The sequence below is a fragment of the Octopus sinensis genome, linkage group LG18, assembly GCF_006345805.1.
Source record: "Octopus sinensis linkage group LG18, ASM634580v1, whole genome shotgun sequence".
Taxonomy (NCBI): Eukaryota; Metazoa; Mollusca; class Cephalopoda; order Octopoda; family Octopodidae; genus Octopus; species Octopus sinensis.
In genome coordinates, this window is record NC_043014.1 from 44,033,743 (window position 1) to 44,051,242 (window position 17,500).

Consider the following 17,500-nt stretch of genomic DNA (forward strand, 5'->3'; position numbering starts at 1 on the left):
ACCATTTTTACCAATATATATATATATATATATATATATATAAGGCACAGGCATGGCTTGCCTCCCAACCACATGGTTCCAGGTTCAGTCCCACTCCATGGCATTTCGAGTAAGTGTCTTCTACTATAGCCTCAGGCCAACGAATGCCTTGTGAGTGGATTTGGTTGACGTAAACTAAAAGAACATATACATACATATACCCAGGCCTATTCCCCATTTTTTGGGGGAGTGGGTAGCCACAACAAGACACACCAAGCATTCCATTCATTTCCCACCTCAAAGGGAGTGTATGTGTACATGTTTGTATACACACAGAAAACTGAAAGAAGCTTATTACATATATATATGTGGAGGCGCAATGGCCTAGTGGTTAGGGCAACGGACTCGCGGTCGTAGGATCGCGGTTTCGATTCCCAGACCGGGCGTTGTGAGTGTTTATTGAGCAAAAACACCTAAAGCTCCACAAGGCTCCGGCAGGGGGTGGTGGCGATCGTTGCTGTACTCTTTCGCCACAACTTTCTCTCACTCTTTCTTCTGTTGGCCTGCTCGCTTAGCCAGCGGGGTGGCGTCATTTGAAGGCTAAAAAAAACAATGCGAAGCGCATTGTGACCAGCGATGTGTAACAACATCTGATGACCTGGTTGGTCACGGTGATATATATATATATATATATATATATATAAATGGAACAAAAACGCAATAGAGGGCATTAAAACGTTCAGACAGATAGAGAATACAAAGGCGGACAAGAGAAACAACAACTAGAAGGACAGGCAAAAAAAAGACGGGTCATTCTTGGCTTTCTTTCATCAGTCATGACCATTTCATGCAGTTGACCGCGTGTATACCGTTGGCAATTTTTTTTTCTCCGTCTTCCCTTCTTTGGATCTTTCCTTTTCCTATGTTTCTGACGAAGAGCTCCGCTCGAAACGTTAGACCCCCCTCCTTTCCTGAGTGTCCAATAATACTATATTTGTTCCACGTCCTCGCACTGTTGTGTTTTCATGTTTGGATTAACTATGTATGTATGTATGTATATATATATAATGTGTGTGTATACGTATATGCTTGTGTGTCTGGGTCTGTCTCCCCAACATCGCTTGACAACCGATGTTGGTGTGTTGACATCCCTGTAACTTAGCGTTTTGGTAAAAGAGACCAATAGAATAAGTACTAGGCTTACAAAGAATAAGTTCTGGGGTCAATTTGTTTGACAAACGGCCATTTAACAGACGTTAAACGATGATGAGGATGGTGATGATTATGATGGTTGGTTAAATAAGCAATGTGCTGAAACTTAAAATTTAACTCTCCTTTCAGCATTGAGACTTTTCACCAATAAACATTCTGTTGTTATTCTTAAAATTGCTTTTAAAATTAACAGTAAATAACTACACACACACACATTTGTACTATATTAGAATAAATTTAGACATTAATACATGATATGTCAAAACAGTATAGTAAAGCATTTCGCATCCAATTTACAGTCCAAATTTAGAAAGACAGAAAGAACAAATGAATTTTAATGAAAGAATTCCTCATGACTAACAGAGAATGAATGAGTCAAAACCAACATCACCTGCTAAAGGGTAGAAGATAGATAGATAGATTGGGAATCTTGCGACTTATAATTCATAACCATCATAATATTTCATAGAGATATATCTATATACATATTCTCAGATGGAAAAAGTTGTACAGGTAACATCATCATCATAATCATCATCATCGTTTAGCGTCCGCTTTCCATGCTGGCATGGGTTGGACGGTTCAGCTGGGGTCTGGGAAGCCAGAAGGCTGCACCAGGCCCAGTCTGATCTGGCAATGTTTCTACAGCTGGATGCTCTTCCTAACGCCAACCACTCCATGTATGTAGTGGGTGCTTTTTACGTGCCACCGGCACAGGTGCCAGATGAGGCTGGCAATCGGCCACAATCAGATGGTGTTTTTTACGTGCCACCGGCACGGAGGCCAGGCGAGGCTGGCAACAGCCACGATCGGATGGTGCTTTTTACGTGCCAGTCAGGGCGGTGCTGAATAATAATAATAATAATCCTTTCTTATTTCTTTACTGCCCACAAGGGGCTACACACAGAGGGGACAAACAAGGACAGACAAATGGATTAATTCAATTATATCGACCCCAGTGCATAACTGATACTTATTTAATTGACCCTAAAAGGATGAAAGACAAAGTGGAATTTGAACTCAGAATGTAACGGCAGACGAAATACTGCTAAGCATTTCACCAGGTATGCTAACATTTCTGCCAGCTCGCCACCTTTCTAATATAGACACCAGGCCTGAAATTTTGGGGAAAGAGGCTAGTCGATTAGATTGAGCCTAACTAGTACTTAATTTATTGACCATTAATAAGAATAATGAAATACCAGGTAGTGGCTCTCATGGCTTCTGATCTTAACTGATTAGAAGTGTTATCATGTACATATTTTGTCTTGGTGTAAGAGATGAGCTACAGCAAATATTCTGCTCAATACCACGGATTTGCTTGTCATTTATTTGACCGTAACCAGTTGAGCATGTTCCTTAGTGGCTGACGATATGTGCATCTCTGATCATGAGCAGAAGTAGTGGGGGAAGCATCGTTGAGAGGAATTCTTTGGGGTTTGAATAATTCACCTCTGGAAACATGGGTATTTTGTTCAACATCCTTAAACGACACATATTCAAGGACCTTTTGAGTGAAATGGGTACTTGACCTGAAAAAATTCTAACTGGGCTCCACCTGCAAGGTCATGTGCTGTTCATATTGATATGAGATCACCATATCATGAACATATGGTTGTGATACATGTGCCTGGTGTGCCCTTATCAAACAGGGAATCATGATGGGTATACTGGTCTTTGTATATTTTACCCCATATCATTGTGCTAGCACACACGGCTCTCTCACTCAATAATAATAATAATGATGGTTTCAAATTTTGGTACAGGGTGAGCAGTTTCAGGAGAGGAGTTAAGTTGATTATATTAACCCCCAACGCTCAACTGGTACTTATTTTATTGACCCTAAAAGGATGAAAAGCAAAGTCAACCTCAGCGGAATTTGAACACAGGATATTAAGACAGACTAAATGCTGCTAAGCATTTTGCCTGGCATGCTAACACTTCTTCTGGTTCACTGCCATAATAATAATAATAATAATAATAAGGATTATATATTCAGAGATTTATTATTGCTTGTTTACACTTTTTCAAGATCAGTGATGAAAAGTCACTGGAAAAAGGATATATGTATTTGCATTGGGACCCCTTCACATCGAAAACCGGTGATTGTCATGCACTGATAAATACCCAGAAACCTAGGTCCGTACGTATCATGTCAGGTCGACGATGGGAAGGATGTCTTCCCTTTGCAAATACCGATAGGGCACAGAAAGTGTGCCAATAGCCAGCTGAAGAAGATGTTCTCCTGGGGCTACAAGCTACAGTAGCATCCACCCTTAGTGGTTAACCACATTTAATTGGCAAATATGCTTCACATTGTCATGCAGTTACTGTTTATACCTGATTTAGATATTTAGATATATATATATTCTTCCTTTTGACTCTTTTACACTTTACTTTGTATGTATGTGTATATATATATATATATATATAATGCAAATGCAAGCTTTAATAGCAAATCTCATTTGTTTAACACTAGACACCATTGTCAAGTTGCTGACTTAACATTTCTATATCATCATGTATAAGATTATCTTTTACAATTACTACAGAATTAAATATTTTTCAGTGACAGCTGTTTGTAGGTACCTCCTCAGGTGGAATGCTATTAAGTACTATCGGATTTCTTTGAGTTTCCTCAGATATACCATGTCTGTTACTCTCCACCAATAAGTTCATTAGATTCTGTGCGACACAGATTATTGTGGTATTAAAGCCTGCTATTTCCCATCTCCGTGTTATATTATTCTTATATAAATCCTCTACAATAGTGGGGTTTCACATGTTTATCCAGCCTTGGAAACGATCCTACTGTAGAGTGACAGTATAGGGGCTTTTTAATGCAAGTTATGAGGTTACTACCTGAATTGTACTAAATATTTATATGCCAGCCTCCCCTTGCACCTGTGCCGGTGGCACGTAAAAAGCACCCACTACACTCATGGAGTGGTTGGCATTAGGAAGGGCATCAAGCTGTAGAAACACTGCTAGATCAGACTGGAGCCTGGTGCAGCCTCCTAGCTTCCCTGACCCCGGTCGAACTGTCCAACCCATGCTAGCATGGAAAATGGACGTTAAACGATGATGATGATGATATGTATATATATATATATATATATATACTAGATATATGTCTGTTTTCCATGTTGGCATGGGTTGGACAGTCTGGCAGGGGCTGACCAGCTGAAGGGCTATTCAGGCTCCATGTTTGTTTTACCATGGTTTCTTTGGCTGGATGCCCTTCATAATGCCAGCCCCTTTACATAGTGTACCAGGTGCTTTTACACAGCACCAGCACAGGTGCTTTTTGTGTGGGCCCCTGCACTTAACGAACCCGCAAGACTAGGGATGTTCAGCTGGAGAGAGTTGCAGGGGACGATCCTGTATGCAAAGGCTGCTATGCTTTTACTTAGTTTGACATTCTTTTCAAGCACAGCAAACCAACAGGAATCTAGATATATAGATAGATAGATAGATGGAGTGGCTGTGTGGTAAGTAGCTTGCTTACCGACCACATGGTTCCGGGTTCAGTCCCACTGCATGGCACCTTGGGCAAGTGTCTTCTACTGTAGCCGCGGGCCAACCAAAGCCTTGTGAGTGGATTTGGTAGACGGAAACTGAAAGAAGCCCATCCTATATATGTCTATATGTGTGTATATATATATGTGTGTGTGTGTCTGTGTTTGTCCCCAAACATCGCTTGACAACCGATGCTGGTGTGTTTACGCCCCCATAACTTAGCGGTTCGGCAAAAGAAACCGATGGAATAAGTACTAGGCTTACAAAGACCAAGTCCTGGGGGTCGATTTGCTCGACTAAAGGCGGTGCTCCAGCATGGCCGCAGTCCAATGACTGAAACAAGTAAAAGGGTAAAAGCGATAGATAGATAGACGGACAGACAGACACTCACTCACTCACTCACATGTGTACATACTTACATACATTAACCTTCTATGAATTAGACCAGTAATATACCTTGTATTTTTGGAAGGAAACATAATCAGACACAAAGCATGTATATATGAATAGTTAGCTATACATATATATATATATATATATATATATATATACTCACACAGTTTTACCTATCTTTAATTTCTGGCAGGGAACAATCATGCTCAAAATACACGTTCGTAAATATCTTCAAACTTCTTTTCTCCCTCTCTCTCCCTCCCCCTCTCTCTCTTGTACACACACACAAACGCACACATGATTTTATTACTCATACTCTGGTTTCTCTTCACCCTAAACGACTTAACCTTTTGCCTTCTAGTAAAGACAAGTGATTATTCTTCGTCTGCTAGCCTTGTCTGGCACCTGTGTCGGTGGCACATAAAAACACCATCCGAGCGTGGTCGTCTGCTAGCCTTGTCTGGCACCTGTATCGGTGGCACATAAAAACACCATCCGAGCGTGGCCGTTCGCCAGCCTCGTCTGGCACCTGTGTCGGTGGCACATAAAAACACCATCCGAGCGTGGCCGTTCGCCAGCCTCGTCTGGCACCTGTGTCGGTGGCACATAAAAACACCATCCGAGCGTGGCCGTTTGCCAGCCTCGTCTGGCACCTGTGTCGGTGGCACATAAAAACACCATCCGAGCGTGGCCGTTCGCCAGCCTCGTCTGGCACCTGTGTCGGTGGCACATAAAATCACCCACTACACTCTCGGAGTGGTTGGCGTTAGGAAGGGCATCCAGCTGTAGAAATACTGCCAGATCTGACTGGCCTGGTGCAGCCTTCGGGCTCCCCAGACCCCAGTTGAACCGTCCAACCCATGCTAGCATGGAAAGCGGACGTTAAATGATGATGATGATGATGATGTTGATCACTTCAAACTTGTATTTACAAATACCTTCACCCATACTAATAGGCGTAGGAGTGGCTGTGTGGTAAGTAGCTTGCCTATGAACGACTTGGTTCCGGGTTCAGTCCCACTGCGTGGAACCTTGGGTAGGCAAGTGTCTTCTACTATAGCCTCGGGTCGACCAAAGCCTTGTGAGTCGATTTGGTAGGCAGAAACTGAAAGAAACCCGTCGTATGTATATATATGTGTGTGTGTGGTGTGTGTGTATGCTTGTCCCAATATCGCGGTTCAGCAAAAGAGACCGATACAATAAGTACTAGGCTTACAAAGAATAAGTCCTGGGGTCGATTTGCTCGACTAAAGGCGATGCTCCAGCATGGCCGCAGTCAGATGACTGAAACAAGTAAAAGAGTATTGCCAATGTATATGTAATATGTGTCTGAATTACAGATCTACATTTCCTTCAAGAAATGTAAGATATATTAGTGTTGTATACAATACTACCAGTCTGGTTTATGGAGGGTTTAATGTATGTAAGTATATAATATATTTACTGGACATTTTAACTAACTTCATGTGAATATGTATACAAATACACACACACATATACACAAAGATGGAAAAAACAGGCCTTAATTGTCTAATTGCAGATTACAACATTTGTTTCTGTGCCAAATACCAGCTTTAAGTTGCTGAATTTTCATTCATTTACTATTACTCTTTTACTTGTTTCAGTCATTTGACTGTGGCCATGCTGGAGCACCACCTTTAGTCGAGCAAATCGACCCCAGGACTTATTCTTTGTAAGCTTAGTACTTATTCTATCAGTCTGTTTTGCCGAACCGCTAAGTGACGAGGACGTAAACACACCAGCATCGGTTGTCAAGCGATGTTGGGGAGACAAACACAGACACACAAACATACACGCACACATATATACATATATACAACGGGCTTCTTTCAGTTTCCGTCTACCAAATCCACTCACAAGGCTTTGGTTGGCCCAAGGCTATAGTAAAAGACACTTGCCCAAGGTGTTACGTAGTGGGACTGAACCCGGAACCATGTGGTTGGTAAGCAAGCTACTTACCACACAGCCACTCCTGCACCTATTGTTTAAAGTTATTTTATAAATATGAATGAATACTCAGGAACTCCAACCCGATGTCTGGTACAGAAGCAAATGTAGTTTGCAATTAAAGCCTGTTTTTTTCCATCTACATAAATTTGATCTTAATCGTATACCATAGTGGAATTCCATATGTTTATCCAGTTCAGGGAAAAACTTAGCTGTAAGATGGCATATGGTAACCAATTACAACCTAGGAGTTTTTAAATACATGTTATGAGGTTATTACCAGATTACATTTCGTGTATATATATATGTGGTGTGTGTATGTGTATATGCATGTGTGTATATGTATATATATGTATATATATATACATATGTATATATATGTGTGTAAATATATGTGTATATATATGTATGTGCATGTGTATATATATGTGTGTATGTATATATATATGTGTGTATATATATGTTTATATATATATGTTTATATATGTGTATGTCTATGTATATATATATATGTGTGTATATGTATATATATATATGTATATGTATATATGTGCATGTGTGTGTATATGTATATATATATGTATGTATATATACCTACTACATATGTGGGAAATTCTGTCTGTGGATGTGTTTGTGGAGTTGTTAGCTAACTCTTACATTATTGTATCAATTTTGATGAAATTTGACACGTGAGTAGAACACATGTCAGGAAACCTCATGGCATACTCAGATTGTTGAAAAAAAAATCAATAATAGGGCTCCTAGAAGGAATCCTTGTATATAACCAAGGGAAATAACTAATTCATGTTCCTAAATGATTTCGTAAAAATGAAATTGAATATGCTTATTTCTTAGTACTTGAACTGTTAGAGTTATTTTCGCAATTTATCCAGTACAACCCTTAAACAAGAAAATAGTATTTTCCTAAACAATAGATCCACTTATTTCAGTTAGTGACTTATTCACGAATATACCAGCACTAACGCCCCTGGGGGTAATATTCTCTGGAAACGCACAAAAGTCCTTTTCAGAGTTATTTATTTGGAATTGTTATTATCTCATATCTGATTAGCCTGTTATTACATAACATGCTTCACAATTTTAGTATACGTACCTTATTAGTATTTCCTCCTATGTTCTATATACTCTGGGAATGCATTAAAGCCCTTTTCGGGGCTACCTTATTCAAATTCTTACTATTGTGTAACTAATTTCATGTTATTACATAACTGATTCACAATTTGGGTATTCGTAACTTATTGGGAATTCTTAAAAACAAGATCCTGTGTAAGACAATTCGATATTCTCTGTATATGCACAAAAACCATTTTAAGGGCTACATAGTTTGTATTGTTGTTATTGGATTAGCGAAACAATTATGAAAATGGAACCAAGGGATAAACCCTGCTTTCCCGGGAATTACTGGGTACGTCAGCTAGCATATATATATATATACATACAAACATACATATATATATATATATATATATATATATAAACATATACATATATATATATATACACATATACATATATATATACACACATACACATATACATATATACATACACATACATATACGTACATACATATATATTTCTATACATACATACATATATATACATACATACATATGTATATATACATACATATGTATATATACATACATATATATATATACATACATATATATTATATACATACATATATATATATACATACATATATATATATACATACATATATATATATACATACATACATATATATATACATACATACATATATATATACATACATATATATATATACTTACATATATATTTATATATATACATACATATATATACATACATACACACACACACACACACACACACACACACACATATATATATATACACATTAGTACATAAAACTAATATGGTATTGAATCATGCCACATAATTCACTAGCTACTTTTATTTAATAATATTCTCCATTTGAGTCTTCCTTTCTCTGTTTACTGCAGGTTTGTTCTTTCCTATGAATTTATTCATTCTTTCTATGTAAAATTTAATTATAAATGGATGTATACCATCTTAACTATACTATTTTAATATGTTAATGCTGGAATTTATTTCACTAACGGTACGCATCTTTTTAAATTACCTGAGATATTGTATCTGACAATCTCCATTGAGTGAAAGCAGAATAAATCTGTAATACATATTGAACCAATGTTTCACACACACACACACACACACTAGGGAGAGTGAGAGAGTTCCACTATTGTTTAATGAATGGATCTATACACCTTGTGCTCATAAAGATTTTCAACTAATGTCTTACCTGTGTCCAGTGTGTGTTTATATATATAGATAATATATATAGGTTAAAGACAAGTGTTCTCTATATAGAATACACTCCGAAGTCCTTAAGATATTTGAACTTGAGTAAGTAGAGAAGTAAATATAAGGACAAGTTAGGCAAGTTGATTTACACAGAATATTGGATACATTTAATACAAAAAATGTACGTGTGTATGAATATAAAGTAATCCAACTTGAACAGAATATAAATGATATCAGGAGTTGAATGGGTTGAGTTTTATGAGACCGACAGCTGTTTCTGAGTTACTTGGGTCCATCATCAGATAACACTGCCTCCATTTGTCCATCCTTAAACTCCATCCTGTCAACAGCTTAAATGTGTAAAGCTCTCTCCTGAAGACGGAAGCAGTGTTATCTGATAACAGAATAAAGTAACTGTCACTATTCCAGACCAGCAAGCTCCCAGAAACAGCTGTTAGACTTGTAAAACTCAACCCATTCAACTCCTGATATTTATATTCTGTGTAAGTTGCACTATTTTATATTCATACTCACATGCATTTTTTTGTATTAAGGTATCTAATATTCTGTGTAAATCGACTTGCCTAACTTGCTTGTCATTACATTTACCCCTATATATATATATTGTGTGTGTGGTTATAATTTTTCAGCATAAATATTCAGGTCACGTCTGGTTAGTATGTCCATACATATATATGACTTATTTTCAATGGGGCATTAATAATGGTCAAAGTTATTTGGGTTTCATAATTCCAAGAGAATTCTTTCCCAACACCCTCCTTTCTGTTAACATTTCAACATTTTTTTCTTAAAGAACTATTTATAAACAATTTCTTTTAAAAATATTTAATCACATTTAATCCATTTTTTTTTTCTTCTCTATATCTCTCTATCTCTATTTTTAAACCTTAATCTGTTTGGTAAAAATCTTTCTAGTTTTTGTACTCTGCTTACTACTGTGGTGTGCGTGTGTGTTGCAGGAGTCGATGATCAACATATATTCTGACTGTGGGGAAGCAAAAGGCAAGGGCATGTTCCAAAGAGTCAAAACTATCGTAAATCAAGGAATAGACACCAATCGGATGTTTATGTTCGATAATGCATCTGAACTTCTCGTTAGCCAAATGCGCATTTTGCAGGTGGGTCAACTTACATTTCATTACCTGTTTCTCTTCTCTCATTCAGCCAAAATGTCATTGCCAATTTGTCTTCCGTCTCATGTCTTGTTGATGGTGCGCCTGACTACACACACGCACGCACGCATGCATGCATGTTTTCACTTACTATCACACAAACACACTCTTACTCTCTCTCTCACACACATACACATAAATGTTTTGCTATGATTTTTCTAGTGCATCAGTATCCCCTACCCATGCTCACACTTTAATATTTAGTACTAATCATTTTGCAATGTAGTAGCTAATTCTGATTATTCGTTATTGTCCACATTAGAAATTCATTGCTTTCATTAATTATAATCATTCGGAATATTTTTTTCTTTGTTTTTGTAATAATTTTATTTGTTTTTTTTTTTCCTATATCCTTCAGACTTAAAACCTTATTTACCTCTAACAATCTTTTTTTGAGTGAAAGCTAAGATTCTTTGTTATGGCATAAAATATATAAATATTTTAATAAATATTTGCTGTGCATGATATATATATGTGAGTGTGTATGTGTGTGTGTGTATGGTTGTGTGTGCACATGCACAAATGCATCCCCCACACATAAGTGAGGAGAGACCCACCACTGTTTAATGGACCAAAATACTTTGTTCTGGTAAAAATGTTTGTGATGTGTGTAAAAATTGCTGCTATTCTTTTAGTATGAATCTAGATTATCATTATTATTATTATTATTATTATTATTATTAAAGCAGCTAGCTGGCAAAGTCGTTTGCACGCCAGACAAAATGCGTACCAGTATTTTGTCCATCCATACATTCTAAGTTCAAATTTTCCAAGGTCGACTTCGCCTTTCATCCTTTCGGGGGTCAATAAAATAAGTACCAGTGAAACACTGATGTCAATGTAATCCACTAGTCCCCTCCTCCAGAATTTCAGGCCTTGTGCCTTAAGCAGAAAAGATTATTATTATTATCATTAAGGCAGTGAACTGGCAGAATCATTAACATGTTGGGTGAAATACTTGGCAATATTTCATATCCCGTTACATTCTGAGTTCAATTTCCAGTAAGGTCGACTTTACCTTTCATCCATTTGGGGTTGATAAAATTGAGTACTGGGATCGATGTAAGCGACTATCCCCAAAATTCAAGGCCTTGTGTCTATAGTAGAAAGGATTATGATTATTATTATTATGGTGTGAAGGTGCATGGCTCAGTGGTTAGAGCGTAGAGCTTACGATCGAGAGGTTGTGAGTTCGATTCCTGGACTGGGCTGTATGTTGTGTTCTTGAGCAAGACACTTTATTTCATGTTGCTCCAGTTCACTCAGCTGAAGAAATGAGTTGTGACGTCACTGGTGCCAAGCTGTATTGGCCGTTGCCTTTCCCTTGGATAACACGCATGGCGTGCAGAGGGGAGGCTGGTATGCATGAGTGACTGCTAGCCTTCCACAAACGACCTTGCCCTGACTTGTGCCTCAGAGGGTAACTTTCTAGGTGCAATCCCATGGTCGTTCATGACTGAAGGGGGTTTCCTCCTGTTATTATGGTGAGCTGGCAGAATCATTAGTGTGTCAGGCAAAATGCTTAGTGGTACTTATTTCAGCTCTTAGTATCTTGAGTTCAAATCCCGGCATAATCAATTTTGCCCTTCATCCTTTCTAGGCAATAAAATAAAGCACCAGTCAAGTAACTGACTTGACCCCTTCCCCTCAAAATTACTGGTCTTGTGCTAAAATTAGAAAGAATTATATCATGTCCATATTAGGGCAGGAAATTGGTAGAATCATTAGATCATCAGAAAAAATGCCTTGCAGTATTTGTTCTGGGTACTTGACATTCTGAGGTTCAAATCCTTTCCAGGTCAACTTTGCCTTTCATCTTTCTGGAGTCAGTATGATAAAGTACCAGTCAAGGAAACTCGATATAATGCCATTATGATAAACATGGCTGTAGCTCTTTTGAGACACTAAATCGGAAGAAAGGCATTCATCATCAACTTCATTTAATGTCCCTTTTTTTGCTGTGCTGGCATGGATGGGATGGTTCAACAAGAACCAATAAGCCAGAGGACTATGCCAAGGTCCAATGTCTACTTTGTATGATTTCTACAGCCGGGTATCTTTCCTAATACTAACAAATTTACAGAGTGTACTGGGTGCACCAGCACTTGTGGGGTCGCTAAGTACCCACAAAACAAGGCCCCCCCCCACTTCAGTAAGTTGTGCATAGCATGGAAGAGGTTAATGTATGGCATCCCCACTCTGGAAAGAGATTGCTTTTACCTTTCTGTGGTTCTGATTGCTGCTGCTGCTACTACTACTACTAATGGTAATACTAATACTACAGTTTTAAACATGTTTACCTCCTCCCCTTGCTACCTAATGAACAATATTGGGATCAAATCTTTATGGTGATATCTGTTACCTCCATTCTCCCTTGGTCTTGTGCCAACATTGATGCTGCTGAAATGCTTCAGCATTTGCTATTAATGAGACAATATCTACCCAATGTCTCTCTTTCTTCCCCCACTCTCTCTCTATACACACACACACACTCATATACATATATATATATATATATATATATATTAGGGAATAAATCCAAACTTACAGGGAAAAATCAGATTTAGGATTGAATCCAATTTTATAGTAAAATATTATATTATATTAAATTAGAGATAAAACCACTATTAGGCAAATCGATTTGCCTAATAGTGGTTTTATCTCTAATTTAATATAATATATATATATATATTCGTTAATGTAATTTGATGTAATACTCAAAATCTAAAAAAGAAGACCTGATCCAAAACTGGGTCATCACGACTTCAACACTTATATTTGATGAGGCAGGTGTAAATATATATATGTCTATCACTCTGCAGAAAACTGTTATTGATTATTTTTTCTTCTAGTTCTATCTATTTAGGTCAACATGGTAGAAGAGATATCTGGAACGGCATGTAGATAACTGATTTGATTTCGCTTCTCCGAAAGTCTATCAGTTAAAGAGGTGTGGCTGTAGATTCACTCGATCAAGCCGATCCCCTTTGTATGTTAACGAGGCTTACTTTCACTTTACCAACAGTGGGCAGTGGAGGGTGGCATAGAATGTGAGGCTCGGTTGACGCTGATGTGATTCAAATACTGAAATGGATGTGTGGCATTAGGAAGAGAGAGAATCTCAACAACATTGAAGCTTTGGTTAATCATGCCGTGCATTCCTAAGATATACAAATGAATGTCAATAACAGACCAGATTTTAATGTATGTCTCACAATTTTGTGAAATACAAGCAGAATGAGGATATTTACATATGGCACATATGCTATCATCATCATCATCATTTAACGTCTGCTTTCCATGCTAGCATTGGTTGGACGCTTTGACTGAGGTCTGGTGAACCAGATGGCTGCACCAGGCTCCAATCTTGATCTAGCAGAGTTTCTACAGCTGGATGCCCTTCCTGACGCCAACCACTCCAAGAGTGTAGTGGGTGCTTTTACGCGACACCGGCACGAGGGCCCGTCAGGCGGTACTGGCAATGGCCACGCTCAGATGGTGCTTTTTATGTGCCACCTATACAGGAGGCAGTCCAGCGGCACTGGCAAGCTGGCTTCCCTTCCTAACGCCAACCACTACGAGAGTGTAGTGGGTGCTTTTACGTGACACCGGCACAAGGGCCAGTCAGGTGGTACTGGCAATGACCACGCTCAGATGGTGCTTTTTATGTGCCACCTGTACAGGAGCCAGTCCAGCGGCACTGGCAACGATCTCGCTTCGAATGTTTTTCACGAGCCAGCATCACAGGTGTTAGTAAGGCGACGCAAGTAAATATTGTCCTGAGTACTGGGGCCGGTTACATGGTTTTCATGGTTTGAGTGTAACCAAGATCGCAATGTCTCCCTTAACATCATATCAGTCTGTTACAAGAGGAAATGGAAAATAGTGTTTTTTGCTCAAGAATACTTACCACACAGGCGCAGGAGTGGCTGTGTGGTAAGTAGCTTGCTTACGAACCACATGGTTCTGGGTTCAGTCCCACTGCGTGGAACTTTGGTCAAGTGTCTTCTACTATAGCCTCGGGCCGACCAATGCCTTGTGAGTGGATATGGTAGACTGAAACTGAAAAGAAGCCCATCATGTATATGTATATATATATATATATATGTATGTGTGTGTGTGTCTGTGTTTGTCCTCCCAACATCGCCTGACAACCGATGCTGGTGTGTTTACGTCCCCGTAACTTATCGGTTCGGCAAAAGAGACTGATAGAATAAGTACTAGGCTTACAAAGAATAAGTCTTGGGGTCGACCTACTCGACTAAAGGCGGTGCTCCAGCGTGGCCGCAGTCATATGACTGAAACAAGTAAAAGAGAGAGAGTAAAGAGTAATACAATGCACTACCTGAGCTGGGAATTGAAACAGTGATCTTGCAGCTGTTAGTGCAACACCCTAACCACTAGACCACACGACATATATATCCTTCTTCAATCATACAGCTTTGGTTTTTGTTGGAAATTGCATGCTCTGACTTAGTTACCAGGTGTCACCCTCTTACTCCTGCTGTCTGTTATTGCCAGGAATTATTTAATCTGGTGCTTTACCATTTTCCATTGTACTATCCATGTGGGAATTTACCCCATGCAAACTATTAAGGGGAAAAAGTCTATATAAGCTTTCCCTAATGAAAGATACTAGAGGCTGATATACTATGTTATGAGTTAAGTTACTGGGATGGAATGAAATTTATCAGCCTAATTCAGTTCTCTTTTGTTCTATCCCTCCCTCCATTCACTCACTCCACTCACCTCACTCACTCAACTTACTCTTACTCGTTCCACACACTCCACCCATTCTCACTCACTCACTTCTTGCATGCCACTAACTTACTCCACTCACTCACTCCCCTACACTCCACTCACTCACTCATTCCCCTGCACTCCACTCACTCACTCATTCCCCTGCACTCCACTCACTCACTCATTCCCCTGCACTCCACTCACTCACTCCCTTGCACTCCACTCACTCACTCCTCTACACTACACTACACTACACTACACTCACTCCCCTACACTCCACTCACTCACTCCTCTACACTACACTACACTCACTCACTCCCCTACACTCCACTGCACTGCACTCACTCACTCCCTTGCTCTCCACTCACTCACTCCCCTACACTCCACTCACTCACTCACTCATTCCCCTGCACTCCACTCACTCACTCCCTTGCACTCCACTCACTCACTCCCCTAACTCACTCCCTTGCTCTCCACTCACTCACTCCCCTACACTCCACTCACTCACTCCCCTGCACTCCACTCACTCACTCCCTTGCACTCCACTCACCCACACCCCTACACTCCACTCACTCACTCACTCCCCTGCACTCCACTCCACTCTCTTCTCTACCTCTCTCTCTCTCTGTCTCTTGTAGGAATTTTAAAGCAAACACTTTGTTGTTTGTCATGTTTTTGTTGTTTGTTTTGTTCTTATTCCATTCCAAAACAATTTCCTAGCATCATGCTGGCCATTATCTCCAGCATCCAGTTCTCCCATATCTTCTATCTATCCAATCAACCCACTTCTATTACATTCTACAAAGTTATCTAAAGTAATGTTGCAAAGATATAATCTCCTCCCAGAAAGGCGGCATTACTAGATTTTGTCTAATATTCCCATAACTGCACACGCACACACACACACATGCACACACATACATATGCACACACACACACAAACACATTCTTGCACATGTAGATACACATATTTATGCTCAGACACAGACACACACACACACACACACTCTCTGCCTTTCATATATATGTATACATACTTATGCATACAGGGGCACGCACATACACACACACACACATACACATGAACACACCTAACAAAATCCTGCAACCATTCAGACTTACATACATACACACACACACACACACATACACACATACATACACACATACACACATACATACATACACACATACATACATACATACATACATACATACATACATACATACATACATACATACATACATACACACACACACACACACACATACACACATACATACATACATACACACATACACACACACATACATACATACACACACACACACACACACACACACATACATACATACACACACACACATGCACACACATACATACATACATACACACATACATACACACACATACATACACACACACACATATATACATACATACACACATACATATACACACACACACACATACATACATAAATATGCACACACACACATTTACGCATGTACAGACACACACCTGCACACAGACGTCTTCCTAATTATTTATTAACATTTTCTATTTGCTGAATACCTGTTAAGTGCCTGATTATATAAGAAGAAATTCTTCTGTCGCAGTGTGTTGCGATAAACTCTGGCAGGCATGGGGGGGGCGGAGGGGCGGCATGGGGCAGGATGTAGAATGTTGACCAACCTGTAGGCATGTGGCCGTATCTTGTATTACATCATCTCTCAAGTGTAATACATATCGATACATAGAAAACAGCTGCCCAATACATATTGGTTGGTCAATAAGGTGGCGAGTTTTTCAGAATCGTTAGCAGGAGGCGCAGAGTGGCTGTGTGGTAAGTAGCTTGTTTACCAACCACATGGTTCCGGGTTCAGTCCCACTGCATGGCACCTTGGGCAAGTGTCTTCTACTATAGCCTCGTATATGAAAGAAGCCCGTCGTATATATATATATATTTATATGTGTGCGTGTATGTATGTGTGTCTGTGTTAGTCCCCCTAGCATTGCTTGACAATCAATGCTGGTGTGTTACGTCCCCGTCACTTAGCGGTTCGGCAAAAGAGACCGATAGAATAAGTACTGGGCTTACAAAGAATAAGTCCCGGAGTCAAGTTGCTCGATTAAAGGCAGTGCTCCAGCATGGCCGCAG

General features: G+C 39.2%; 1 protein-coding gene across 5 annotated transcripts in view; it reads left to right on the forward strand.

Annotated features, from left to right (window-relative positions):
• LOC115221195 overlaps positions 1 to 17,500 on the forward strand; it is a 711,260-nt gene that overhangs the window by 672,968 nt on the left and 20,792 nt on the right. For 4 of the 5 annotated variants that reach the window (XM_036510940.1, XM_029791345.2, XM_029791346.2 and 1 more), the window contains one exon: positions 10,386 to 10,544. The exons of the other annotated variant lie outside the window; for it this stretch is intronic. In XM_036510940.1, the coding sequence (XP_036366833.1) occupies positions 10,386 to 10,544 (159 nt within the window). The remainder of the gene's footprint in view (positions 1 to 10,385; positions 10,545 to 17,500) is intronic. 5 annotated transcript variants of the gene reach the window in all.